Source organism: Canis lupus, chromosome 34, assembly GCF_048164855.1.
Source record: "Canis lupus baileyi chromosome 34, mCanLup2.hap1, whole genome shotgun sequence".
Taxonomy (NCBI): Eukaryota; Metazoa; Chordata; class Mammalia; order Carnivora; family Canidae; genus Canis; species Canis lupus.
This window is the reverse complement of record NC_132871.1, coordinates 15,312,232-15,339,852: the sequence shown is the minus strand read 5'-3', so window position 1 is coordinate 15,339,852 and position 27,621 is coordinate 15,312,232. Positions and strand designations below refer to the sequence as shown.

General features: G+C 37.1%; 1 protein-coding gene and 1 long non-coding RNA gene across 5 annotated transcripts in view; one reads left to right on the top strand and one right to left on the bottom strand.

Annotated features, from left to right (window-relative positions):
* LOC140624157 (uncharacterized) overlaps window positions 1-13,186 on the top strand; it is a 37,126-nt gene extending 23,940 nt beyond the window's left edge. The window contains exons 2-3 of the long non-coding RNA XR_012023681.1: window positions 10,242-10,325; window positions 12,969-13,186. This is a non-coding gene — a long non-coding RNA (uncharacterized lncRNA). The remainder of the gene's footprint in view (window positions 1-10,241; window positions 10,326-12,968) is intronic.
* TLK1 (tousled like kinase 1) overlaps window positions 6,461-27,621 on the bottom strand; it is a 150,025-nt gene continuing 128,864 nt past the window's right edge. For all 4 annotated transcript variants that reach the window (XM_072810868.1, XM_072810869.1, XM_072810867.1 and 1 more), the window contains 9 exons: window positions 26,933-27,030; window positions 24,508-24,589; window positions 20,054-20,145; window positions 19,880-19,969; window positions 19,556-19,725; window positions 18,945-19,080; window positions 15,348-15,459; window positions 14,287-14,394; window positions 6,461-8,240 (listed from right to left, as the gene is read on the bottom strand). In XM_072810868.1, coding sequence (XP_072666969.1) covers window positions 8,064-8,240; window positions 14,287-14,394; window positions 15,348-15,459; window positions 18,945-19,080; window positions 19,556-19,725; window positions 19,880-19,969; window positions 20,054-20,145; window positions 24,508-24,589; window positions 26,933-27,030 — 1,065 coding nt within the window. In that variant the 3' untranslated portion in view covers window positions 6,461-8,063. The remainder of the gene's footprint in view (window positions 8,241-14,286; window positions 14,395-15,347; window positions 15,460-18,944; window positions 19,081-19,555; window positions 19,726-19,879; window positions 19,970-20,053; window positions 20,146-24,507; window positions 24,590-26,932; window positions 27,031-27,621) is intronic.

Here is a 27,621-nt window from a genome sequence, read left to right as displayed (position 1 = left end):
CTTCTAGGTTATTCTATTTCTTGGCATATAATTGTTTGTAGTAGTCTCCCTATAATCCTTTCTATGGAGTTGGTTATAATTTCTTTCATTTCTGATTCTTTTTTCTTGATAAATCTGCCTAAATGTTTATCAGTTGTTTATGAACCAGCTCTTAGTTTCATCTTTTATATTGTCATTTTCTTTTCTTTTTTTTTAAGATTTTATGTATTCATGAGAGACACACACACAGAGATGCAGAGACATAGGCAGAGGGAGAAGCAGGCTCCACGCAGGGAGCCCGACATAGGAGTTGGTCCCGGGTCTCCAGGGTCATACCCTGGGCTGAAGGTGGTGCTAACCCACTGAGCCACCTGGGCTGCCCTATATTGTCATTTTCTTCTCCATTTCACTTATTTCCACATTGATTTTCATTATTTTCTTCTTTCAACTATGGGCATGCTTTGCTTTCTGTTCCTTTAGGGCTAATTTGTGTAAGAATTTTCTTGTTTCTTCAGGTAGGTCTGCATCACTATAAACTTCCCTCTTAGAACTGCATTTATTGTGTCCCAAATATTTTGGAATATGTATTTTGTCTTCAGTTTTTAAAATTTGATATCTTCATTGACCTATTGGTTTTTTAGTTGTAGCATTTTTAGTCTCCATGAGGTTTTTTTTTTCCAGTTTTTCTTTTAGTTGATTTCTATTTTCATACCATTGTGGTTGGAGAAGATGCTGGGACATTTTAACTTATATTTATTGAGATTTGTTTTGTGCCTAGCATGTGATCTATCCAGAAGAATGTTTCATATGCACTTGAAAAGAATGTGCTGTTTTTGTTTTAAAGATTTTACTTATTTGTTCATGAGAACCACAAAGAGAGGCAGAGACATAGGCAGAGGGAGAAGCAGGCTCCCTGCAGTGAGCCTGATGCGGGACTTGATCCCAGGACCTCGGGATCACGACCTGAGCCAAAGGCAGATGCTCAACCACTGAGCCACCCAGGTGTTCTTCTGTTTTTGATTGAATGTTCTATATATCCGTAGAGATCATCTGATCTAATCTATCATTGAAAGCTATTCTTTTCTTATTGAGTTTTCTGCCTGGATGATCTATCCATTGATGTGAGGGAGCTGTCAAAGTCCCCTACTGTTATTATATTACTATCAATTTCTCCTTTTATGTTTCTTAATATATTTGCCTTGAATATTGAGGTGCTCCAGTATTGAGTGCAGATACATATAGCTGTTTGTTACCTTGTTGGATTGACTCCTTTATCATTATGTAATGCCCTTGTCTGTTATTCCAGTCTTTATTTTAAAGTCTACTTTGTGTGATGTATTTAAGTATTGCTATCCTGGCTTTTTTGCTTCCGTTTGCGTGAAATCTCTCTCTCCATCCCTTTACTTTTGGTTTCTGCCTTTAGGTTTGAAGTACATCTCTTGTAGGCAGCATATAAATGGGTCTTTTTTTTTTTTAATCTGTGCATTCCTTTTATGTCTTTTGGAGCATTTAGTCCATTTACATTTAAAGTAATTATTGGTAGCTATGTACTTATTACCATTTTTGGTCATTGTTTTTGTAGTTCTCTGTTCCTTTTTCCTCCTCTTCCTGTCTTGTTATTCAATGACTTTTTCTTATGCTTGGAATTTTTTCTTAATCTATCACAGGTTTAGGGGTTCATATACCCTATGTATATAGCAATCTATTTTAAATTGATGGATGTTAAGCTTGGATACATTCTAAGAGCACATTTTTTACTCCTTATTCCCCACATAATTTATGTATTTGACATATTTTACATCCTTTTATTATTTTTAAAGATTTTATATATTCATGACAGAGAGAGAGAAACAGGCAGAGGGAAAAGCAGGCTCCATGCAGGGAGTCTGACGTGGGACTCGATCCTGGGTCTCCAGGATCACACCCCAGGCTGAAGGCAGCACTAGACCGCTGGGCCACCAGGGCTGCCCTATTTTACATCCTTTAATTTTGTCTTTTAACTGTTTTAGACATAGGTGATTTTATGCTTGTCTTGTAAGCTTTACCCTAAGTTCGTAAGTTTGCTTTTACTAGTGAAATTTTTTCTTTCATAATTTTCTTCTTATAGCATTTTCTCTCAATTTAGCATTTCTTTGAAGGCCAGTTTAGTAGTCTTTTGACTCTTGTCTGAAAAATCCAATTTTGCTTCAATTCTTTTTTTTTTTTTTTTAATTTATTTATGATAGTCACAGAGAGAGAGAGAGAGACAGAGGCAGAGGGAAAAGCAGGCTCCCCGCACCGAGAGCCCGATGTGGGATTCAATCCCGGGTCTCCAGGATCGCGCCCTGGGCCAAAGGCAGGCGCTAAACCGCTGCGCCACCCAGGGATCCCAATTTTGCTTCAATTCTGAATGATAACCTTGCCTTAACAATAACCAGGTTATTGTAAATTGATTGCCCCTAGTAGTTTTCATTTCAGTTATTGTATTCTTCGACTCTGGTTCTTTTTAATTTTTTACCCCTTTGTTGAAGTCCTAAGTTCATCTACTCTTCCAAAGTTCTGTGAGTATCTTTATGACCATTACTTTTATCAGGTAGATTGCTTACCTATGTTTTTGTTTTTGTTTTCAAGATTTTATTTATTCATGAGAGACACAGAGAGGCAGAGACCTAGGCAGAGGGAGAGGCAGGCTCCCTAAAACCCTGGGATCATGACCTGAGCCAAAGGTAGGTTCTCAATCACTGAGCCACCCAGGTGCCCCACTTACCTGTTTTACCTATTTGAGGTTTTGTCTTTTTGTTATTGGTTTTAGGTTTTTCCTTTTAGCACTTTTAAGTAAGCTCTGTGCCCAGTGTGGGGCTTGAATTCACAACCCCAAGATCAAAAGTTGCATGCTTTACCAAATGAGCCAGCCAGGTGCCCTTCCTTTTCAACACTTTAAGTGTATCATGCTACTATCTTCTGGCTTATAATATTTCTGCTGAAAAATTCAGTTAGCCTTATGGGTATTTCCTTGCATATAACTAGTTGCTTTTCTCTTGTGACTTTTAAGAGAGTCTTTAACGTTTGACATTATGATGTCTTGATGTGAAACTCTTTGGGTTCAGTATTATTGGAGGTTCCATGTACTTCCTGGACCTGGACATCCATTTCTTTCCCCATTACCATTATTTCTCTGTCACTTTCTTGCTGCTTGCTTGCCCTTTCCCCTTTTTGGGGTCCCTATAATGTGAATGTTGGTATGTTTGATATTGTCACAGAGGGTCCCTTAACTTAGCCTCGTAATTTTCTTTCCATTTGGCTTGGCTGATTTCCATTACCCTTTCTTTCAGATTGTTGATCTGTTTTCTGTATCCTCTTCTCTGCTGTTGATTGCCTCTAGTGTCTTTCATTTATTGTATTCTTCACCTCTGGCTTTTAAAAAATATTTTCTACTCGTTTGTTGAAGTTCTGAGTTCATCTACTCTTCGCAGTTCTGTGAGCAACTGTATGACCATTACTTTATCAGATAGATGGCTTGTGTTTTGAGATTTTGTCTTCATTTGGACCATATTCCTGTCTCATTTGTTTCTGTAGAATAAGTAGAGTGCTCTATGTGGTTTGGGAGATATCCATGTTGGTGTCCTGTGGGGTCCAGAAGTACAATTCCCCCATGGTTACCAGAACAAGGGGCTCTAGAGATCTCCTCTGTGGGCTGCATATACCTTCCAGTTGTGACTAAACGGACTTCTCTTGGCATGCTGATGGGGGCGAGGGGTGGCGGCTAACTCCCAGTGAGGTTGGTTTCAAGCCCTGCAGTGATTTTTGTGGATGAGCTGGCAGGCAGGGCTGCTTCCAACCCTAGGGCCAGAGGTGCTTTAAAGGGGAGCCAGTCCTGACTACGAGCTGTGGCAGAGTGACAGCTACTTTGGAGGAGTGCCTGAGAAGCGGGTTGGGTGGGTCAGATCTACAGGCGAATGCCAGAATTGGGCAAGTGTTGCTAACAGTGTGGATGAAGTATCAGAAGTGGCACCTGCCAGCATTGGGCTAGCTGGGCTGAAGGCAAGAAAATTGTGCCCACTGGTGCTGCCCTTTCCAGAGAAAGTTTCTACAGATCTATGTCCCTCTGGCACTTGCCTTAAAATTAGTCAGCAAATCTCCTTCACGTAGAACCTGGGTGCTTTTCAGAGTCCAGACTGCTAACCATTGTACCATGGAACCCTCTTTAACACCCAGGCGCTTTTCAATATGCTGCTTCTGTGCTGGGTCTTGGACTGTTAATAGGTCACTGTTACCTGGCCCTTTAAGAGAAGAGACTTGGTTTCCTGTGGCTCTCCTGGAGTTCAACCTCAAAGCCAGACATTTCGAGGGATTATCTTCCTAGTGCAGATTCCAAGGACAAGGAGGGTGTGCCCAGTGGGCTTTTGAACCATTCTTTCCTCGGGGAAGACCTCTACACCTGTGATACCCTTTCGGCTTTGTAGGTTGCTAAGTGCTTTCCAAGCTGCTATTTTTTTCACTGGGTCTCAGGGTCTCCGGGTGAGCCAAACTGCATGCAAGCCAGCCAAGCAGTGATTCTGTTCCCTGTAGCACTTTGGGACCTCCTACAGGTCAGCCCTGTTGGGTTTTCCAAGCCACATGTCCTGGCGGCTTCTCTCTCTGATGCAGACCCTAGAGTCTGAAGTGCCCCCTGTGGAGCTCCATCTCCATGCTCCTCCTGAAGCCTGCTCTAGTGAGATCTCTCCTTATTGTGTTGCCACACCGGGGATGGGTGGTTTTGACACGGTCTCTGCCTCTCCTGCCCATCACAATGTGGTCCTTTAGATCTTTTGGTGTGGAGAGCAGTTCATCTAATTTTCAGATCTTTTTCAGAGGGAAATGGTCCGTATATAGACTTGGTATGCCTGTGGGAGGGGATGAATTTAGGATCTTTGTAATAACACCATCTTCCCAGCTGAATCTTAAAAATTAGCTGCTAAAGCACTTTTTGAATTAGATTAAGCCTTTAGAACATTTAAGTTCAGTTCTATTAGGGAGGGAAATGATCAGATAACGTGTCAAAATTTAAAGTGGGAGACACCTGGGTGGCTCAGCAGTTGTGTCTGCCTTTGGCTCAGGGTGTGGGTCCCAGGATCGAGTCCCACATCAGGCTTCCTGCATGGAGCCTGCTTCTCCCTCTGCCTGTGTCTCTGCCTCTCTCTGTAACTCTCTCATGAATAAGATATAAGGCTAACTTTTTCACATTTCAAACAGCAATTTAGTTACATTCTTAAGTTTAAAGGACTGTGTCCTTTAAGCACTAAAACATAGCTAATGACATGTTAATCAACATTGTATTTAATAAGTAATGAACAGCAAACAATATACTCTTAATGTTTTGCTGAAACTGTCCATTTTGGGTTCATGTAAGGTATTTGTAGAGTATGTGTTCACATTTTATGTACCATTTAAACTGAGTTTTGTTAGCAGAAAGGAATGGCGGTAAGGAAATAAACCTGACTTTGTTTTTGAAAAAAAAAAAAAAAAAAAATCTACTCAACTCCCGACTTACAAATTATTAGAGTGGTTTCTACACTTCCTCTCAACGTGCATACACTACAGCTAATTCACATCAAAGAAACATGTTTAAATTATATGTATAAACTATTTCATGTTGCATCAGTCCTGACTCCTAAAGGGAGACACTTAGCTCATGTGTTAGGGAAAAAAAGACCTGCTTTATTTCCGAGGACAGAATCCAGGAGACCAAAAACCATGTAAGCCTCAGAAGGTATTAGAGCCAAAGGTAGCCAGTGACTGAAATTACTCAGTGGTAGACCCCTGTTTCCCATGTGAAGATAACAGTAAATGATTCACCGTGGCTCAGTTAGCCATCCTGTACCTGCTGGGTTAATGGCATGTGACCCCAAATCTATAGCATTTGTTGAGAATAACTTAGATGTCGAAGTGGATTTATGTCCTGTGCATCTTCGATGCTCAAGGGCTCCCTGAGCTCACTCCTGGGCAGCAGTCACCTGTTATGGCCTGGTTTCCTGAACTACATTTTCACTCAGTTGAAGAGTATGGTCACACAGTGATCTCATCTACATCACTGATTCCACCTATTGTTAGAAGTTATGTGTCCACTTAGTAGGTCAATGAATTTAGGACAATAAATGACGATTACTATATGAACACAGTACTTAATGATTTGGAAAGATGAAAACTCAAACAACCAAACTAATAAGTTGTAGGCTGCACCTAAAGCAATTAATGTTAACATTTCATCACCATATCAGTGTTTTTTAAAAACAGAATTTCCATCTTAATCTATAGAGGAGCAGGTATAGCCCTGCGGCCACTCCTCACAGAGCTCTGGTGCCTCCTCAGGCTTAGCCTTGATAATGAGGTTTAGTACTTTAACAGCCTAAAGCTCTTGCTACCTGTCCTGAAGTACACTTAAACAACCTACTGGAGCTGATTCTGAAGGAGCCAAGTCAGTTAATATCCTAAAAGCTCCCTTCAAATGTAATTTTCATAGTCCTTAAATTTTAATTGTCATTGTTTATTACTGTTTTGGCTACATTCTCTACAATTTCAGCAGCATCTTAAGAGACAATGTGTCTATATGTACAATGAGAAAACAAAATGGCTTGCAACATGAGAAATAAGAGCCACAGTTTAACTGTACAATATTAAGGAGAACCTGTGGTATCACCTCCTTTTTCGGCAACATGGACAACTTACATGTAAGTATCAGCATTATGAATGTGACAAATAATTCTTACAGGAGTAAAATACAACATCCTGAAAAAGAATGGTTTCTACCATACAAGGCAGTTAGAAAATGTTCACATTTTAACAAATCTGTACAAACCACAAGAAACTTATTTATGGGACCACCATCCCACCTTTCTGATAAGAACCTTCTAGAAATGTAGGATAAACATGAACAATTTATAAATCTAGTTATCTATGTGCTCCACAGCCCAAGATTCTGACCCAAGAATCTGATTTAGTGAACCCTACATGTCCAAGATGGATCATTTTTATATGCCTTGATTGTTAATGAATGCCAGCTTTTAATATCTCTCTAATACGATGTACAGTCAACTTGCACCTTTAAGGAGGTCATTAGATTTTTTAGCAAAGAAGCAACATCATTTAGCAGCAATTAAAGCGCCTTTCAAGAAGACTTAAAAAAAATACAATATCCAATTAGAAAAGCCATATTTTTAAACATTTGTACAAGAATAAGCTGCTGAAACTTGGTAATTGAAATACAACATCTGTACAACAATTTACAATAGAGCTAGAAGGGAATTTATCATTATCCTGCATAGAACTGGTCTGATCTGCATTTGGTTACATACTGTCACTTGTTTATGAACAAGGCCTGGTAACAAAGGGAAAAATATCTTAATTCAAACATACTGAAAACATCAGAGATATTTAGTGATTTCAAAACAAGCAGCTCATTTTGTCAAAGGTGTAAAGTAGATCTAGAAATAATAGCTCTCCCGTTAACATGACTAGTAAAAAAAAAAACAAAAAAACAAAACGGACATGTGGTTTCGAGGTACAACTTGGTAAAAGCCAGAATAGGCAAGTGACAAAGTGTAACTTTGTCCAAAGTCCAAAGATTCTAACTCTCACATGCTACTACTATAAAACACAACTGTCACCGTCATTCAGTTCTTACTTTGGTTTCAGCAGATTAACCGCTGAATGCTGAAGAATGTATCCAGGCACTATAGTTCTTGTGTTAGAAATATTTTTTCCATGTGTTTTTAAATAATGAAAAACTACCCTTCATATTAGAACTCTCTAGTAACAACCAAATGTATTTAAGTATTATAAACGTTATTTACAGTGTTCCCCCAAACAATTTTTCTTAACACGGTATTCCTGTTTCTGTGCAACAGGCAGTCATCCTTCACTGCTCAGGGTTATAGTCAAAAGTGTACATTTTATTCATTGTCCATGATCCACTCATACAAATGACGCTATGAAGAACTTCAGTTCACAAATAGTTCTCAACCATGTCCTGTGTGAAAAAGAAAACAACAAAAAACAATCAAATGCTCTCAAACTCAAGTGTGTATCTGGAAGCAATTCAAAGATATCATGCCAATTTTGGAGGAAAATCAGTAAGTAATTATGCTTGAAGAAGGGGGTGTAGGGGATGCTGTAAGCCCAGCCATGTGTAAGTTTCCTGAAGAATTTGATCTTCTCATATGTGGAAGAAGGTACGGGTCATTTGCCAGTTGGTGCACATCAAACCGATCTTCTTTTCGGTAGGCCAGACAGCGTCTTATAAAGGCCTTAAAAAAAAAAAAGTTCAGAAATTAAAATTTGTGCCCCTTTGACACATCAGTCAGCTGGCTCCTATTGTAAAATGACCACGTTTAAGACAGTAAGTGTATTTCACTTCATTAGCATTCAAATCTTCAAAAAATTCTATAGCATTAAAATTCTTATTCCAAAAGTAAACTCAAGTCCCAGCCCTTAGTTGTTGATTTTATAGTCTAAATGATTACTGCTACCATTTAAATTTCCTGTTGGAAAGGTGTACCCAGTTTTAAAAAAATTTATTCCAAGAACGAAAATTAGCATTTTATTTTGAGTATACAATTCAGTGATATTTTAAGTGCATTCACGTTATGAAACATCAAGGTCATTCATCTCCAGATCATTTTCATCATCCAATAGTCAAAACAAAAGATGAAATTCTGTACCATTAAACGACTCTCCACTTGTCCTTCCCCCAGCACTTGGTAACCACTGTTCTGTAAGTGGAATCATACAGTATTTGTCCTTTTGTGTATGGCTTATTTCACTTAGCATCATGTTTAAGAGTTCTCCATGTGGTAGCATGCATCAGAATTTCACTGCTTTTTAAGGTTGAATAATACTCCATTTTATGTACATACCACATTTTGTTTATCCATTTATCTGTTGACATTTTGAATACTGCTGTGAGCAATGGCATAAAAGTATCTGTTCAATCCTTGCTTTTTTGGGGTATATAGCTAAAACTAATTGCTGGATGGCATGGTAATTATTTTTAAAAACTAATATCTATCATTGTTTTAGGTGTACAACAACTTAGACAATTGTTTTCTTTTGATAAATTTTAAGCTATTCTCCTTAGGACTGATTTTGTTTTTCTAAAGGTTTATTTATTTATTTATTCATGAGAGAGACAGAGAGAGAGGCAGAGACACAGGGAGAAGCAGGCTCCATGCAGGGAGCCTGACGTGGGACTCAATCCCAGGTCTCCAGGATCATGCCCTGGGCCGGAGGCGGCACTAAACCACTGAGCCACCTGGGCTGCCCAAGACTTATTTTAAAACTCGAAGTTTGTACCTTTGATCCTTTCTGTCCATTTCGCTCATCTCCCACCCCCTGCCTCCCAGCAGTCTGTTCTCTGTATTCATGAGCTTGGGTGGTTTTGTTTTTTTAAATTTATTTACTCATGAGAGGCAGGCTCCTTGCAGGAAGCCTGATGTGGGACTTGATCCCAGGACCCCAGGATCATGACTTGAGCTAAAGGCAGACACTCAACGACTGAGCCACCTAGGCGTCCCTGTTTTTTTAATAAGATTTTACATATAAGTGAGACATATGGTATCTGTCTTTCTCTAACTTATCTCACTTAGCATAATGTGCTCAAGGTCCATCCATGTTGTTGCAACTGGCAAGAGATCCTTTCTTTCATGGCTGAAAAATATTCCACTGTATCTATAAACCACATTTTCTTTAGCCATTCATCCACTGATGGACACTTAGTTGTTTCCATGTCTTGGCTATCATAAATAATGCTGCAGTGAACAGAGGGGTACAGGGATGTTTTCTAATTAGTGCTTTACTTTTCTTGGATAAATACCCAGAGGCAGGATTACTGGATCATATGGTAGTTATATTTTTAATTTTTTGAGGAACCTCCATACTATTTTCTACAGTGGCCATACCAATTTACATTCCTATCAGTAGTACACAAGGGTTTCTTGTTCTCCACATCCTCACCAACACTTCTTTTTATTTTTCAATAGCCATTTTAACAGATATCCGGCGATATCTCACTGTGGTTTTTATTTTAAGTAGGTTCCACACCTAACATGGGGCTTAAACTCACAACCCTGAGATTTAGAGTTGTGTGCTCTATCAATTAAGCCCCCCAGGTGCCCCCTGACTATGGTTTTGAATTAGTGACGCCAAGCACCTTTTCATATACCTGTTGGCCACATATCTTCTTTGGAGAAGTATCTATTCATATACTCTGCTTATTTTTTAATCAGATTGTTTTTCTTTTCTTAAAATAGACTCTATGCCCAGTGTGGAGCCCAATGTAAGGCTTGAACTCATCCTGAGATCAAGAGCCGGACACTTCCAATTGAGCCATCCAGGTATCTCTTCCCTGTTTTCCCTGCTATTGCGTTGTACCAACTCTATAGATTTTGAATATTGATCCCTTGTCAGCTATGACTTGCAAATATTTTCTACCATTTAGTAGGCTGCCCATTTTGTTGATGGTTTCTTTTGCTGTGCAACTGGTTTTTTATTTGATGTAGTCCCACTGGTCTGTTTTTGCTTTTGTTGCCTTTGCTTTTGGTGTCAGATCCACAAATCCTCACCAAGACAAATGTCAAGGAGCTTAATCGCTACATCTTCCAGTAGTTTTATGGATTCAGGGCTTACGTTCAAGGCTTTCATCCATTTTGAATTTATTTTCCTGTATGGTTAAAGCAGTGGTCCAGTTTCCCCAACATCATTTATTGAAGAGACTATCCTTTCTCCACTGTATAATCTTGGCTCTTTTGTCATAATTTTTTAAATTAATTAATTTATTTATTTATGATAGTCACGGGGGGGGGGGCAGAGACACAGGCAGAGGGAGAAGCAGGCTTCATGCAGGGAGCCCGACGTGGGACTTGATCCCAGGACTCCAGGTGCTTAACCGCTGAGCCACCCGGGCGTCCCTCTTTTGTCATAAATTAATTAGCCATCTAAGCTTGGGTTTATTTCTGGGCTCTCTATTCTGTTCCACTGATTTGTCTGTTTTTATGCCAATACCATACTGTTTTGATTGCTACAGCTTTGAAATATAGCTCAAAATCAAGGAGTTTGATGCCTCTGGCTTTGTTGTTCTTTCTCAAGACTGCTTTGGCTATTCAGGGTTTTAGTGATTTCATCCCAATTTTAGAATTGGGTGATCTATTTTGTGAAAAATGCCATTAGAATTTTGATAGGGCATGCATTCAATTTTTACATTGCTTTGGGTAGTACAGACTTTTAAATATTCTTCTAATTCATGAGCAAGGGATATATTTCCATTTATTTGCATGGCCTTCAATTCCTTTCATCAATGTTTTATAGTTTTCAGAGTACACATTTCACCTCCTTCGTTAAATTTATTCCTAGGTATTTTATTCTTCTTGATACAACTGTAAAGACTGTGTTCTTAATTTCTCTGATAGTTTATTAGTAGTGTATAGAAATACAACAGATTTTTGTATCCTGCAACTTTACCAAGGTACAGTCTTTAGGATTTTCTATATATAATGTCATTTGCAAATAGTGACCCTTTTACTTCTTCCTTTTATTCGTTCTTGTCTAATTGCTCTGGCAAGAACTTCCAAATACTATATTGAATATGGAAAGCTGCATTTCTCCATATATAATAATTCCAGACTTCTAGAATTTTCTCTCATTCCATTTTACTATCAGTTTACTTTGGCTAGAGGGTATGATGCCTTTTTTTGGGGGGTGCCACATTTTTTAAGATGCAGGGAACAATGAAGTGATACTTCTATTGGGGTTTGTTTCCTAGGTTAATATTGTGTATCAGTACTGAAAAAACTAAATAATGGAATATAATCAGTATTTTTTTCCTTCTTAAACTGGTTTTTATATATTGTCCTTCAGAATGGCTTTGTATTAAAAAAAATCTAAGATGGTACACAAAGCAAATCTATCTATGTAGCTGGCAATCAAACCTAACCTAACCAGAACCCCCTACGTCTCTTCATGCCTCTGTCCAGGCACTGGCTCTGCCTCCAAGCTAGCAGGGAAATCTCTATCCTGACTTCTACTACTGTAGTTCTGAACTTTACTTAAGTGGAATTATACCTTAAATATCCTATTTTGAGAGATTCATCCCATTTTTGCAACAGATAAAACATTTTCAAGGGATAATTAATCATTTCCTTATTGCTGACAGCAAAAGTAACTAGCTTGTCTTAAAATTCCTAACTTCTATATACATTCATGAATTAAAGCATTTTGTACCTACTTTGATAAGTAATTTTTCCTCTAAAAACAAACTAGCTCTTATTATTATACGTTAGTTAGCTTACAAATACTTATCAAAAATCTTTCTGAATCATTTTCAATGCCGTCTCTGAAACCTAGAGTTCAGTTTAACACCTAAGTTTCAGTAGAGGAAAAGCTGCTGACGTTAGTCTACAAGGAGTACATGTACTTATTACAATGCTCAGGCCAGGTCAGTGGAAGTACTTGGTAGAGGTGTTTGCTCTAAGGACAAGGTTTGAAAAAAAACACCGCATACGAAACCCCACAAAAAACAATGTGCCCCTTTACTTCCCACATCTGTGACTGTGGTGCCTATGAAGAGCCTAAGACTAGAAACAGAGATGGCTAAATGGGACTTCTTTTCGGCAAACCACATTCATTCCTGGTCACTTCTGTCAGTTAATTTTTTTAGTTTCTGTTCTCACTGATGCTGCAGATAGAAAGGAAGGCAAAATTTAGACACTAGCATTGTCAAGTTCTTTTCAGGCAGCCATATTACCTTAAGAAAAGTATGTGATGATCTTAGTCTGAAGCATAATGAATTATCTTCTAAGACTGTTTGTGATTCACAAAAACCAGTACATTTTCAATAATGAAGGTCACTGTGACCTCGATCAGAGGCAATATCTAGCAGTGCTTATTTTACCTACATTCTAAGAATACAGAAACTATAATGCCTGTTTATGAATTATCCTTATTGCCAAGAAAAAACTGGAACCTTCATGTGTTTTTCTTAGGAATTTCATAGGATTTAAAAAAGAAGATTCCAGGGCAGCCCTGGTGGCGCAGTGGTTTAGCGCCGCCTGCAGCCCAGGGTGTTATCCTGGAGACCCTGGATCGAGTCCCACGTCAGGCTCTCTGTACGATGCCTGCTTCTCCCTCTGCCTGTGTCTCTGCCTCTCTTTCTCTCTCTGTCTCTATGAATAAATAAATAAAATCTTAAAAAAAAAAAGAAGATTCCAATAGGAATCACAGAGAAATGAGCTTTGTGATGAGTCTAACAAAGGAAGAGTGAAAATACAAAGGTGAAAGGCCAATAGAATGAAAATGGGAAGATATTAAGCACCATTAACATTTTGCTATTAATTACAGATGCTATTCCATGTTACTAGACAGATGGATTAGAACTACAGGAAGCTGTTCATTACTGATTCATAGACTGCTACATGGAAGCAGAGGTGATGAAGAGGTCAGGCTTTTTCAAGAGCTACTGTAGGGCAGCATAAGGTCAACAGTGAATTCTGGAGTCTAGCAGAAGTGAATACTTTAGGCCACAGCTCTGCTATTTTCTAGCTTGTATGATTCTGGACAAGATAATTCTGCTATGGTTTGGATGGCTTCCTACTTTATAAAATGGGAAATATCTATACAGTTGTTAAAAGATTAAGTATCAACACAATGCTTGGTACATAATCACTAAATAAATGGTAGTTATTATTACTACTTCTTTTTAACTTCTTATATACTTAAATATGTTGGTATTAACATATGCTGATACATAAAGGTCTTGTGATTTTTCCTTAATTTTCAAAGCAAGTTGCTGTTGTCAATCAGGGACTGTATCTGGGTCTTTAAAAGATGAAAACCAAAGACTCTTTCCAGAGCAAATCACCAGTCCTTAGTGGACAAATTTTACTGTGGCAGCAATCTCTTTTTTTATTTACTAATAAGTACAGTTGACCTGTGAATAGTGTGGGGGTTTAGGGGCATGGTTGAAAATCCAAATATAACTTTTGGCTGCCCCAAAACTATGAATGGCCTAGTGTTGACTGGAAGACTTACTGATAACATAAGCAGTTGAGTAATACATATTTTATGTTATATATATATGGTATATTCTTTCAATAAAGTAAGCTAAAGAAATGGAAATGTTAAAATCATAAGATAAAATACATTTACAGTACTGTACTATTTGTCAAAAAAAATCCACATTAACAAAGGACCTGATCTATGTAGTTCAAACCCATGTGGTTCAGAAGTCAACTGTACTTACTTTCAACACAATTTATGAAATAAAATTTACTTCACAAAACTTATTTACATAAACTTTAATACCTTTGCTTCACTGCTTACAACTGGTTTTACAGGGAACTGGACTTCTGTGGCTTTTAATATTGTATTTTCTTGAAGAATGTCTTGTTGAGATTGATTGTGACCAAATGGCTTAAAAAAAAAAAAAAGTTTAGGAATTTCTCACAAATATTTAAACAGAGTAATTATCACTGAATCCTCAAGATATAAATGATTTGTGTTCTAAAAACTCTTCTTCGTTATTTGGAACTTGGGATACATTCTCATAGAAATAGGGTTATAATTGATAGAAGGCTGAGTAAACCCACCTAATTCCTCAATATAGCTTAAACATGGTGCATAAACATAGACTATAATGCTGTTGCAATATAATCAAGATAAAACAAAAATATTTTAAAAATCTAAAAATTTATTATGACTGTTTTAAAAACTGAAACATGACTAAAGAAGTAAGAAGCAGTGGAAATGTCTGAAAACTCCAAAGAATTAAATACTTTGAGCATGCTACACTCCTTCACTGACAGCTCTGGGTTTGTTCTAACTTGCAGTGACTTCCTAGAGAAGTCCCTTAACCTCTCTCTCCACACCAACATGAAGGGACTGGAAAGTATCTATGGCAGCTTGTAGCTCTGTCTTTAAAATAAAGAGAGGTTTGGGAAGAATTAAGACTAAGTTTGAAAAAAAAAAAAAAATACTAAGTTTGATGGAGTTTCCCTGAGGAAGCATAAGGGGACACGATGCCCAGGACAAATTGAGTGTGTGTGGAGTGAGGTAGGAGTGGGGGAGACAATGTAAGTACAAAGAATGGAGTGTTTTGGCTCCAGAACCCTAACAGTAGAAAATGTTAGCATTATTAATAGATCGGTTCTTCTTTTACTTAAAGAAAAAAAAAGGGGGGCAAAAAGGAGATCAAGTAAGCTGCTGTGATATTAAAATAATCTGATCCATGGAAATTTTACCAAGAAACAGAAGCCTGACTTCCTTTAGAAGGATCTACACTGACTTTAAATTAATTAAAACTTTAAATTTAAGATGGGAAATTCAACTTTTCTCCATACAGCAGAATCTTGCATACTCTAACTTACCTTTCTTCCATAAAGACACTGAAAGAAAATGACGCCGACTGACCACACATCAACCTTGTTGGAAATCTTTGGTGGTTCTTTTCCAACTACAAAACACTCAGGAGGTAAATACCTACAGTTTTTGAAGGAGAAAAGAGGAAAGGATACCATTAAGTCTGTACTAAAGGTACATTGAGAACACTCAATACTCCTACAAAAAGCCTTAGAACTTTCATGAATGAAAAATCACTAAACTTTTGAAACATTTACACATCCTTGTATCATTGGACTCTAGAGCCAAAACATACAACTTTGTGATAAAATATGCAACACATACATATATTATATATACTAACATCATTTTTCATTCCTGTAGGTAATATACATATATTGTCAGTAGAAATTATGTTCTAATTTGAGTAAGCATTAATAAACGCTCTCCCATGCCCTTTGACTTGTGTTCAAACTGTAGGCAATTCTCTTCCTAAACAGGTATCTGACCAGCTGGCTCTTCTATTTAAAAACTTGCAACATCATGTACTACACCAAGGTTAGACCTCATAGCTCTTGTTTGTAACACAAACCCATCCTAATCTACAAGCAACTGTCTGGGCAAAGACCATTCATTTGGTTCACCATACTGCTCCCTTATCCCCCACATGCCTCTTCATATAACAATTTCTTTTTTTTTTTCTTTCTTTCTTTTTTTTTTTTTTAATTTTTATTTATTTATGATAGTCACAGAGAGAGAGAGAGAGGCAGAGACACAGGCAGAGGGAGAAGCAGGCTCCATGCACCGGGAGCCCGACGTGGGATTCAATCCCGGGTCTTCAGGATCGTGCCCTGGGCCAAAGGCAGGCGCTAAACCGCTGCGCCACCCAGGGATCCCTTTCTTTCTTTCTTTTTCTTCTCTCATATAACAATTTCTAATGCCTTCCCTAACCACTCCAATTCATTTGGTTAGCACTTTTTTCTTCTTTTATTTATCTATTTTATTTTATTTTATTTTATTTTATATTTTTATTTTATTTTATTTTTTTTACTTTTTTCTTCTTTAAGATGGACTAGACCTCCATAAACCTCCTCTGTTCCCTCTAGGCTGAGCTTTGCTTCTTCCCCATGTAACCGGCAGATGTTATGGTACCTCTATACTGGCACTGCACTAAACTCACACTCAACTGGGAACAGCTCAAGGGGCTCATATTATTCACTGTGCAGTTTCTGAACCCTAGCAGCATCTAAAATATATAAAGTATTAAAAAAATACTATTTTCTACTTTTAAGTGCTATTTGTAAGTTCATAATTTTATATAAAGGAAAGGTACAAATAAATATGTCACACCTTAGGTTATAAAAAGAAAGATCCATCAGGGATTCAAGCATCTCCCACCTCTAAAATTTAGATAAACTAAAAATTCCTGAAAAATAATACAGCTAAATGAGAATATTTTTTTCCTTTTGGTTTTCTACTATGCGTAAATCATTTAAATTTCAGCAAGATAAACACAGATTTCTTAAAAAAAAAAAAAAAAAACAAAAACTTCTTGAAATAGAATCACCAAAGATGACCGATAACTCATTTGTAATGTAAATCCTTTCCTATCTCCAAATCAAGTAAAAAAGCCAGATTTGTTTTATGAATAAAAGTATATATTTTGTGTAGATTTATGAAACAAGAATGGCTCTTAAACACTATGCTACACTGTCTCTTGAGGCAAAAAGCTGTAAGCAAGGAAAGGACTTATAGGAAAGACACCAAAGCTATTTGAGGAGATTTGAGACTTGGGAGGAAATGAGGGACAAAACTGATTTTCTTCTAAGTGATACTGACAAATAGTTTCTGGGGATGAAAAGGTAATTTGCAAAAGCATTATATACATGTATTCTAGAAGACTGTACAGGACATCCCAGCTTACCAAATACGTAAGCTTAAAAAGCTAGGACTATAGGAAGCTAACCATTTTTTAAAACATATTTCTATGGGAAATACATTCCAGGTTACTACATGGAAATACTCCAGCCCACCTGTCAGAGGTAAATCTTCTTGCCTAGCCCTCCACTAGCAAAGCCAGACCAAGGGAAACAACATCGTGGGAGTCTACAGAGGAAGGATGATCTATTATTTAGAATTCTCTATTATTTCAAGCTGTCTTCCATGGAATACACGGTTCTTTGAAGGACATTTATTGCTAAAAGTCTGAAGACTACTGATTGAGGATGCCAATTTTTAGGGGGTTTCTAGTTTGAATGACAATTTTCTTTAAATACGGGGGAAAAATCCATGATCTATTATATTATTCGTATTCTTAGAAAATGCTACAAGCAGAATTTGAAAGTAAAATGGCTTTAAAAGAATATATGAACATGACTAATCCTTGTACATGAAAAGTTAAGTTCATACAGACCCAGGGCATCTTATGGAACTGGTTGTTACGTGCATAGGATATGTAAAGACTATTCTGGAAACCCCAATGTCATATTTATGTTTGTAGTCTCTATCTTGTTCAGTGAAGTTGAGTACAGTTCTTTCTCCAATTACAATTTTACTCCTTTTGTGAAACTAAGTTTGTTTTGAAATTTTATAGTCTATATTATTCTCCACTTTGGTGAATCTGACAGTAAGTTTGAAAATTCACACTAAGTGATTTTTGTTAACATCTAGGTACTCTGAAGAGAATGACATTCATTTAGACTTAGATCTCTGAATCTACAGTTCTACCTGGAGTTTCTTTTTTTTTTTTTTTTTTTAAGATTTTATTTATTCATGAGAGAAACAGAGAGAGAGAGAGAGGCAGAGACACAGGCAGAGGGAGAAGCAGGCTCCATGCAGGGAGCCTGACGTGGGACTCAATCCCAGGTCTCCAGATTACGCCCTGGGCTGAAGGTGGTGCTAAACCACTGAGCCACCGGGGCTGCCCTCTACCTAGAGTTTCTAAGTATGAAGTTATTTTTTTTTTTTTAATTTTTATTTATTTATGATAGTCACACAGAGAGAAAGAGAGAGAGGCAGAGACACAGGCAGAGGGAGAAGCAGGCTCCACGCACCAGGAGCCCGATGTGGGATTCGATCCCGGGTCTCCAGGATCGCGCCCTGGGCCAAAGGCAGGCGCCAAACCGCTGCGCCACCCAGGGATCCCTAAGTATGAAGTTATTAAAAGGGACTTCTGAGAGTCAAGTCCAAAGACTAAAAATATTCCAAACTTCTTTCCCATGTATGATCAACAAAACTTCCAGCTCTAATAAAAACTAACCACAGAACATCTACAGAGAAGACTCCATGCTTATGGCTATTGCTTGTAATAGGATACTATCTTTATATAAATATTTGTACTGATGATAAAGATCACTTGAACATAAAGAAGAAAATCCATGATTCTCCATGTGAGGAGTTTCTGGCTGGTAGATAGTGAAGTCACTTGCCAATGCCAAGTTATTCTCCCTTCACTTTGCTGATATATACAGTTAAAACCAGATGAGAAAAGAATATTGACAATAGTAATCTCCTTCTTGATTCAAACTTTGTATTAGTACCTTCACCACAGTAATCTCAAAGATACATGAAAATAACTAAACTTCATAAAAAGTAGACAACTTCAATATTTTAAGTTATACATTTACCAGTAAGTGCCTGCCCCTTGAGAAGTTAGATCCATTCCATCTACACCATAGCTATCATCATCCATGATCTTGGATAGACCGAAATCAGTGATTTTGATTTCTCCACATGCTGTGCCATCTACCAGAAGGATGTTTCCTAAGAACAAAATACAAAGTTTTTTTTAATGATACATGCATGAAAAACGTATTTACTACTTTAGCTGACATTGGGGAACAGCTATATATTTAAAATACATAGTTAAAAATGTAAACTTAAATTATAATTTTATTTTATAGATTTTATCTATCCATTCATGAGAAAGAGAAAGAGAGAGAGAGAGAGAGAGAGAGAGGCAGAGGGAGAAGCAGGTCCCACGCAGGGATCCCAATGTGGGACTCAATCCCGGGACCCCAGGATCACGCCCTGGGTTGAAGGCAGGAGATAAACTGCTGAGCCACCCAGGGATCCCCCTTAAAATATAATTTTAAAATGTGGTGATTCAATGGGCGTTATAAATTCTAGGGTTCCACGGACTTTAAAAAACGAAACCGAAAAGCATGTTTCTAAACTACGATTTTTGAAAACTATGGTCTTTAGAGCTTAAAAAATTGAGATAAATTTTATTAATTACCTGGCTTAAGATCATAATGTATAATAGGGGGTTTGATTTCATTGAGATATCTTAGTGCATTTACAATTTGCATTACAATAGACCTAGCTTCCTTCTCTGACATTAATTTATGTTGCTTCAGATAGAAATCCAAGTCATTGCCTTCACAGTACTCTAACACTGTACAAAACCTACAATGAAGAAGAGGAAAAAAAAAATCAGACATAAAATATTATTCAGTAATTCATTACTACAGTGATGAAATGAAGAGTATATATCATTACAGAATAGAGAAAGCAAAAGCAAACATTTTTTCTTAAAAACTAAATCCTTATATTCACTTACGTATCTGTATCCAACGAGAAATAATCATAGAGTTTAACTATCCTAGGGTGATCCAGTTCTTTGTGTATTCTATACTCTCTGCAGGCATGTCTACGGGAAGAGAGAGTATGTTTATTCTTCATGACTACTAACCGCATTTTGATTTGATAAAAACCAGAAGGAATTAATATTTACTTGTGGTAGTTTTCCTTCTTCTCATCCCTCCAGCTTTTATTAAGCTGGTGGATCTTCACAGCAGCATATCTTTGTTCATAAAGATCAAAAGCCTAGGATTCAAGGTATAGAACAGTTAGGACCAAAGACCAACTGAATAGCTGAAGAGATTTAAAAGCATTTTTTTGGTGATTACAGTAATACGGAATTAGAATATACACTATATAGAGTTCAAAAACATTTATTATTGGAAACAAGGTACAAATTCCATTATACTACATCAGTGAAAACTTGAATGTGAATTTTCACATTCAAGTTTCGTAAATGTCAATATATTGAATCAAGATAAAACAATAAAGCTGTTATTTGTTTTTTTAATATGGATCTGGCTCCTCTAGAGTGGCAAAAGCAGTAAGCAGCCAACAAAACAGATGGCTGTAATGTGTTTTTTATGGGCTGGATAAAGCAAACTTTTTCCTCTACCTTTCCTAGTGACTCCGCAATTCTTTAAAAATAAACAAGTTTGTAACAATGTCCAACTGTTTAAAAAATTCTAAACTTTGATTATGAAACTGTTCAAACATAACCATTTATCTACCACTCCTAATACATCAATAATAATTCCTTAAATTCTCTTTTAATACCCAACTTTTTACTGGTTGCCTCAAAAAGAGGTTTTATATTGGTTTGTTCAAATCATCAGCCTATTTCTTACATAAAAAAAAACAACACTTGAATGTCATTAAGGGGAGATTTTTTTTTTTAATTTTTTTATTTTTATGATAGAGAGAGAGAGAGAGAGAGGCAGAGACATAGGCAGAGGGAGAAGCAAGCGCCATGCACCGGGAGCCCGACGTGGGATTCGATCCCGGGTCTCCAGGATCGCGCCCTGGGCCAAAGGCAGGCGCTAGACCGCTGCACCACCCAGGGATCCCTTGGGGGAGATCTAATAATTTAGGTTCTGCTGTGATTTACAGACAAAGGTGTCCCTTTAAAAAAAATAAAACATTTAGAATTTACAAAGAAGGTTCTCAGTCCCTACTCTCATCAACTTAACCTAAAAGTAAACAGGAAAGATAAACTGCTTGTCACAAAATTTTTAAGAGCTTAAGATCAGAAATAATATAGGATACAGTAGTTAAGAATATTCATTTTGGAGTCAGATAAACTTATCAGCTACAGAACTTTGTGCTTATATCTTCTCTTAGCCTCAGTCTCATTTATAAATAAGATTGGATTGCTGAGAGGATTAAATGGGATGAAACACAAAGTGTCAAACATTAGCTAATTACATTATTAAAACTTTAAAGAAATAGAAAATAAAAATAAAAGGTCATGTGAGAGAATGCAAAAAAGCTAAAAGAGTAATAGAAAATAAAATTTTAGGTACACTAATAAAAATTATCAATATATACTGACTGATAATTATACATGACATGTCTTTTCCCCAAGATTAGAAGAATAAAGTATACCTTTCCCATGAGGCTAATATGGTAATTACTGAGCAACTGATTCAGTATTTTCCACCTTGGTGTAGAGAAAAGTCTGTATTTTCTTGACTAAAAATCTGCTGCTTTGTTTTCCAGTGCACCTGGCAAGCCTGAAAAAGCTTTGAGGGGCTGGAGAAAGTGGTCTTTTTTTTTTTTTTTTTTTTTTTAAAGATTTTATTTATTTATTCATGATAGTCACAGAGAGAGAGAGAGAGAGAGAGAGGCAGAGACACAGGCAGAGGGAGAAGCAGGCTCCATGCACCGGGAGCCCGATGTGGGATTCGATCCCGGGTCTCCAGGATCGCGCCCTGGGCCAAAGGCAGGCACCAAACCGCTGCGCCACCCAGGGATCCCGAGAAAGTGGTCTTTAGTATTTAGGTCAGTACTAAAGATTCAAGTTATTCAAGGCCCCAATCTGCATTTCCTATTTCCTATATAAGCCCTTTCTTTAAAAAGAAAAGCCCCTCTTAGCCTCTATGTGTGATATTAAAAACAGTACAAATACTATAGGGCAGTGGCAGAAGGTTGTTATGAAAGGTGTAAGCAAGCTCAGAAGCTGGGCAACTTTAAGGCTAAACTAAACTAGTGCTGGCGATTTTCAGATCCAGAGTAAGCTATTATGATCTACTTTGTGGCCTGAGTAAGCCTACTTGAACCATTGAGTGTTTGGGGATGAACTACTATTTGAATCAGAGAACCAGGAACTGGAGGAGAGCTCACAGATCACTCCTGACGCGTGAGGAAGGTTAGAACCATGATGCTTAATGCTTAACAACTTAAGAAAACAACTTAACGAAAACAAAATGGTTCACAGTTGAACAAAGATCAGAACTGAGGTTTTCTGAAGCCAGATCCCGTATTATTTTCCAGAGTCAGAACCAGAATTCAGGTTTGTCTTCAGTAAAACAAGAAGGCACAGTCCTTGCCTCACTGAGCAGTGAGGATTTCTTATAATCCGATGAGTTTACCTTTGCAAAGCACCAATGTTCCTGTGATATAGCTCATCTAATCATTACAACAATCCAGGGCGCCTGGGTGGCTCAGTTAGTTGAGCGTCCAACTCTTCGTTTCAGCTCAGATCAAGATCGCTGGGTCCTAGGATCGAGCCCCGAGAAAGGCTCTGTGCTCAGCATAGAGTCTACTCAAGTTTCTCTCTCTCTGTGTCCCTTCCCCCTGCCCTCCCTCTCTCTCAGAAATAAGTAAATCTTAAAAAAAAAAAAAAAAATTACAGCAATCCTACGATGTAGGCACTATTATTATTCCCAAGAGGACGACTGAGGCAGAGGATAGTAAGTCATAAACTCAAGTACATACAGTTAGTAAACAGTAGTCAGAACTAGTCAGGACTCAAACCCAGCTTATCTGGTTTCAGAACCCAAGCTCTTAACCACTAACTATACTAATACATAACAAAAAAGGCACAAAGTGTCAATGAGGAGCTATAAAAAGGAGACCCAGAGAGAACTCTCCTGTAGGAATTGAAGTTTAAGGTGAGGGTATGACCTTTAATAAGACTTCATCCTAACTAAGAACGAATAAGAAGCTCCTGGGGTTTATCAGCATGAGAGTGAGATGATCAGATTGCACTTTATAAAAAGGCCAATCCAGCTACAGCACACATCAATAACTGGAGAAGTTCAAGGTGATTAGCTTGGAGGTTCAGGCAGTAATGCAAATAAGAGACAAGGAAGCCTTGAGCTAAGAGAGGAGAAAGGTTGTTGCTGGATTTAAGAGAGCTTAATGACATCAGTAGCGGTGGGCACCAGGGACTGTTTTTATGTTGAGGGAAGGATGGCCTCTAAGTTTTTCACTTGAGGGATGGGGCAGAAGGATGGCACTGCCATGTATTTAAGTGGGCAACAGCGTTAGAAGAAAAGGTTTTGAGGAAAAGGAAAATAATTTCTAGGTCAGACCTGAGTGTGCAGTGCCTATGAAGCATCCTTATGAGATAAAAAGACTTAAATCACGTACACCAACAGGTATGGAGCTCAGAAGAAAGTGTAGGATGGAGATTACATACATTGCTACAATAATGGCTTTTTCGTGGGGGTGAAAATCCCTTTTGGATTTCTTCTGGTTAGGGAAAACAGGCACTAATGTAGTCTTTCCTGGAAAAGTGAAGAGGCCTAACAAACTTTGGCAAGTAGGGGATATACTTCCCTTTACGCCATTGTGGCTTATGAAAGGTTTCATTGGATCCTATGGTCTACTTTTGGATAGCTGGGAAAATCTGTATTTGAAAAGGAGAATACAGAATGATAAAAGACCTTAGGAACTATAATTTTTTTTAAAGATTTATTTATTTGATAGAGGGAGAGGGCATGCACAAGCACGTGTATGAGCAGGAGGAGGAGCAGAGAGGAGGACAAGCAGACTCCCTGCTGAGAGCTAAACTGACCTTATGACCCTCATATTATGACCTTGAGCCCAAATCAAGAGTCAAATGCTTATTAACCAACTGAGTCACTCAGGCACCCCAGGAGCTACAAAATTTAAAGGCTGGGCAGAAAAATACAATGTAAAGTGAAAACAGACAGATACAAAAACACTGAATATGGTGACTAAAAATTTTTCAATATTTATACAGGTGCATTTGAGAAACAATGGCCTTAAAATAGGAAGAGGTTTGGGTAAATTCAGGACACTTAAGACTTGTGACATATGTTTAAAATTAAGGGGTACAATCTTTCCATAAATGTACATTAAATGGCTACCTGCTTCTCTTGATTCTAATGATTGTTATTTGTAATGGATTGGCTACTGGTAATGAGATACCAGGTATCAGGTGTTGTACAAGGAGAGTCTCCAGACTCTTGAGATAAGACAACGTGAGACATCAGGCTTTTTGTAATGAGAGATGGGACATAAAATCAATAAAAAAATAATAAAATCATTCAATAAAAGACAAGCACTTCTTAACCATGTACTCCTATATCTTTGCTATATTATATATTAGTATGAGGAACAGAAAAAAACTTATATTACCTTATACACTTCACTAAAGCCACCTCTACCAAGCAGATGAAGTAATAAATATCTTTCATTTAACGTTGGGTGATCTTTGAACCTTAAGGGTGGGAGAAAAAGACACTTAGGCACATAAAAACATATACAAAAAGGTTCCTTCCATAATAAAGTTCCATACTCTCTCTTTACTCTGAGCTTTCTTTCTTTCTCACTCTACTGGTAATTTTGAATTCCATTCCATACCACTTTTCATTCTCCACCTGCACGACTACTTTTAATCTTAACTCTTTGGTGTCTGCTAAGCTTAACATTTGTAGCTGAACATTCAGGTTCAATAACCAATAGCACTGATAAAAACTCACCAACTACTGTAATTCTAAGAACTTTATGAAATCCCACAACTAGGCAGTAGGAATGATTTCCTGTGGAAAAATATACTTTTATATTGGGAGTATGGTTAATCAAGATTTTATAGGAGTATTGACATATGATTAAAAATAATTGTATGAAAAAAAATTGTATGTATAAAGTGGCCTTCATACATGATTAGATTTTACTGTCTTTGGACTTCTATAAATAAAATTTTAATTCCCAATTAATGAAATGAAAGTTTTAAAAAGAAACTTAGGAAAAAAAACACTCAGAGATAATACTCATTAGTATTTAACACTTCTTGCTCCTGCTATATATTAAGCACTCACATGTATTAATTCATTCATTTCTCAGCCAACTCTATGAAGCAGGCCTTGCTACTATCTCTTATTTTACAGACGAGGGCACCACTGCATAGAAAGCTTAAGTAACTTGCTCAGGTCAACAGTTAATACATGATAAGACTTAGCAGAAAAATGTGATTCCAAAATATGCACTCTTGAAATAAAAACAAAACAAAAACAATGAAAGCTTTATTAATTCCAGGAATAAATGTATTTTTAAAATTCAAAATCAATTGAATATAGCTTTGACAATTTCTTTTCTTGAAGAACCTGTTAATAAAAGAGATTTCTGCTAAGGTGTGTGTGTGTGTGTGTGTGTGTGTGTGTGTGTGTGTGTGTTTAAAGTAAACTCTACCCTCAATTTGAGGCTCAAACTCACAACCTGCAATCAAGAGTCGAATGCTCTACTAACTTAACTGAGCCAGCCAGGCACTCCTCTGTTTAGTTTTAAAGGAAATGTAAAGCTGTAACAATTCACTTAATTCTCATCAAGTGGACTAAGTCACATCCAGAAATAAATTTGAACATAATCTTCTGAAGAGCCAAGTGTAAATTAGTTTTGTCCTATCTGTTTTATTAGAATTTTCATCTGGTTACATTTTAGGTTATTCCATAACTGTATTATTTTCATTCACCTTATACATAGGAAGGATCTACATATTTATGAATTATACATACACAAGTGATCATGAATAGGCCTTCCCTTAAAAATAAGATATTCATAGTTCAAAAGAAACTGGCCATTTCCAATTGTGATATTCATATTAGATCACGAAGCTTTAAATGACAAGTCTTACAGATAAAGTATAAAAAGACACTCTTCCTCTCCATCAATCAAATCCAAGTAGTACCCTGCTTAATTTCAATCTTCTTCATAAAGCTCCCACCAGTCCATAGTTATTTTCTCTTCTTTTGAGTTCCATTAGCATTTAATATCTATGGCACCCATTTTGATAAGCAGGAATAAGGGCAGAGGCTGTGACTTTAATTTTTATTTTTTTCTACAGTTTTTGCATAAATCCTTTTAGTTGAAATAATTTCAACTATGGCTTACTGAGATCCTGTTAGTTGAAATAATTTCTCCTTCACTATGTAATATTAACTTTGATATTCAGCCAACAAATATTCATTTTGTGTCTAGCATATGCCAGGCACTGGTCTAGGCTCTGGGGATATAGCAAGAACAAAATGAAGTCTCTGCTCTCGTGTAGCTTACATTCTAATGTGAGGAGACAGACAATAACTAAAAAATAAAACTGTAATTCCAGGTAGTGAAAAATGCTATGAAAAAATAAAGCAAGACAAAGATAATGAGAGAGGGGATGGAGTGAGGCAAGACTACTATCTTATACAGGGTGGCCTAAGGACAGCCTCTCTAATGATCAATCATTTGGAGTGAAATAAAGAGTAAGGCACTCAGATATTTGAAAAGAACACTTCAGGCAGAGAAAATGGCAAGGACAAAGTCCTGAGATGGGAATGTGCTAAATAAACATGTTCGAGGGGCCAGCTTATCTACAACATTATAAATGAGGGGAGGATGACAGAGATGCTGGTGGTGAGGTGGCCAGAGATGAGATAATGCATGGCCTTCTGAGCATGGGAAGGACTTTGGATCTTTTTCTAAGTGCTCTGAGAAGCCCCCCAACAAGGAAATACTGTTTATGCTCTCCATAGGAGAGAAAACTTTTATCATGTAAAACTTTAAAATATGAATAATGACTCACTGCGAATTATCTTCATTATTTATTCTTTTGAGCTCTCGAATGTGAAGATTTCTGACTCTTTCCAAACGTTCAAGTTCTGCCTGGATTTCTGCCTCTTCCTGAAAATGAAGAGAGGGGACTATAACAAGCTCAATTTATTTGCAATATAAAAAAGATATTTTTACCCATGCATCAATTTTTTTTACAGTGACAGGAAGAATAGTATATTATAAAGTACCACTGAGTTAAAAGACCAAAGTGCACTTTTCAATGCCTGAAAGATGGAAAGAGATACGGCAAAGCCTATTTCAAGAAACCATCCTCCACATAAAAATCTTTACCTAATGAGATGCTGAGTTTTATTCTGTAGTACAAGAAATCTATTTTTATAATATCTAAACTGAAAATGACTGCAAGGTTGTTGAAACTGACTTATAATACAAAATGAGATGAAAGTTTTATTTCTGGTACATCCCAATTTTAATTTAAGAGGGAATAATTTAGTAATACAAAACAAATGAAATGAATGTATTTTACAAAAGTCAAAAAAGGAAGAAAGGAAGAAAACAGAACTGATTATTTCTAGTCCTTACAATGTTTGAAATACACAAACACACACACACACACACACGCAATCTGACTACTGATAAATCCCACTGTCATCTTAGAGATTCTAAAACAGAAATTATATGGATAGCTGTGGTAGATCC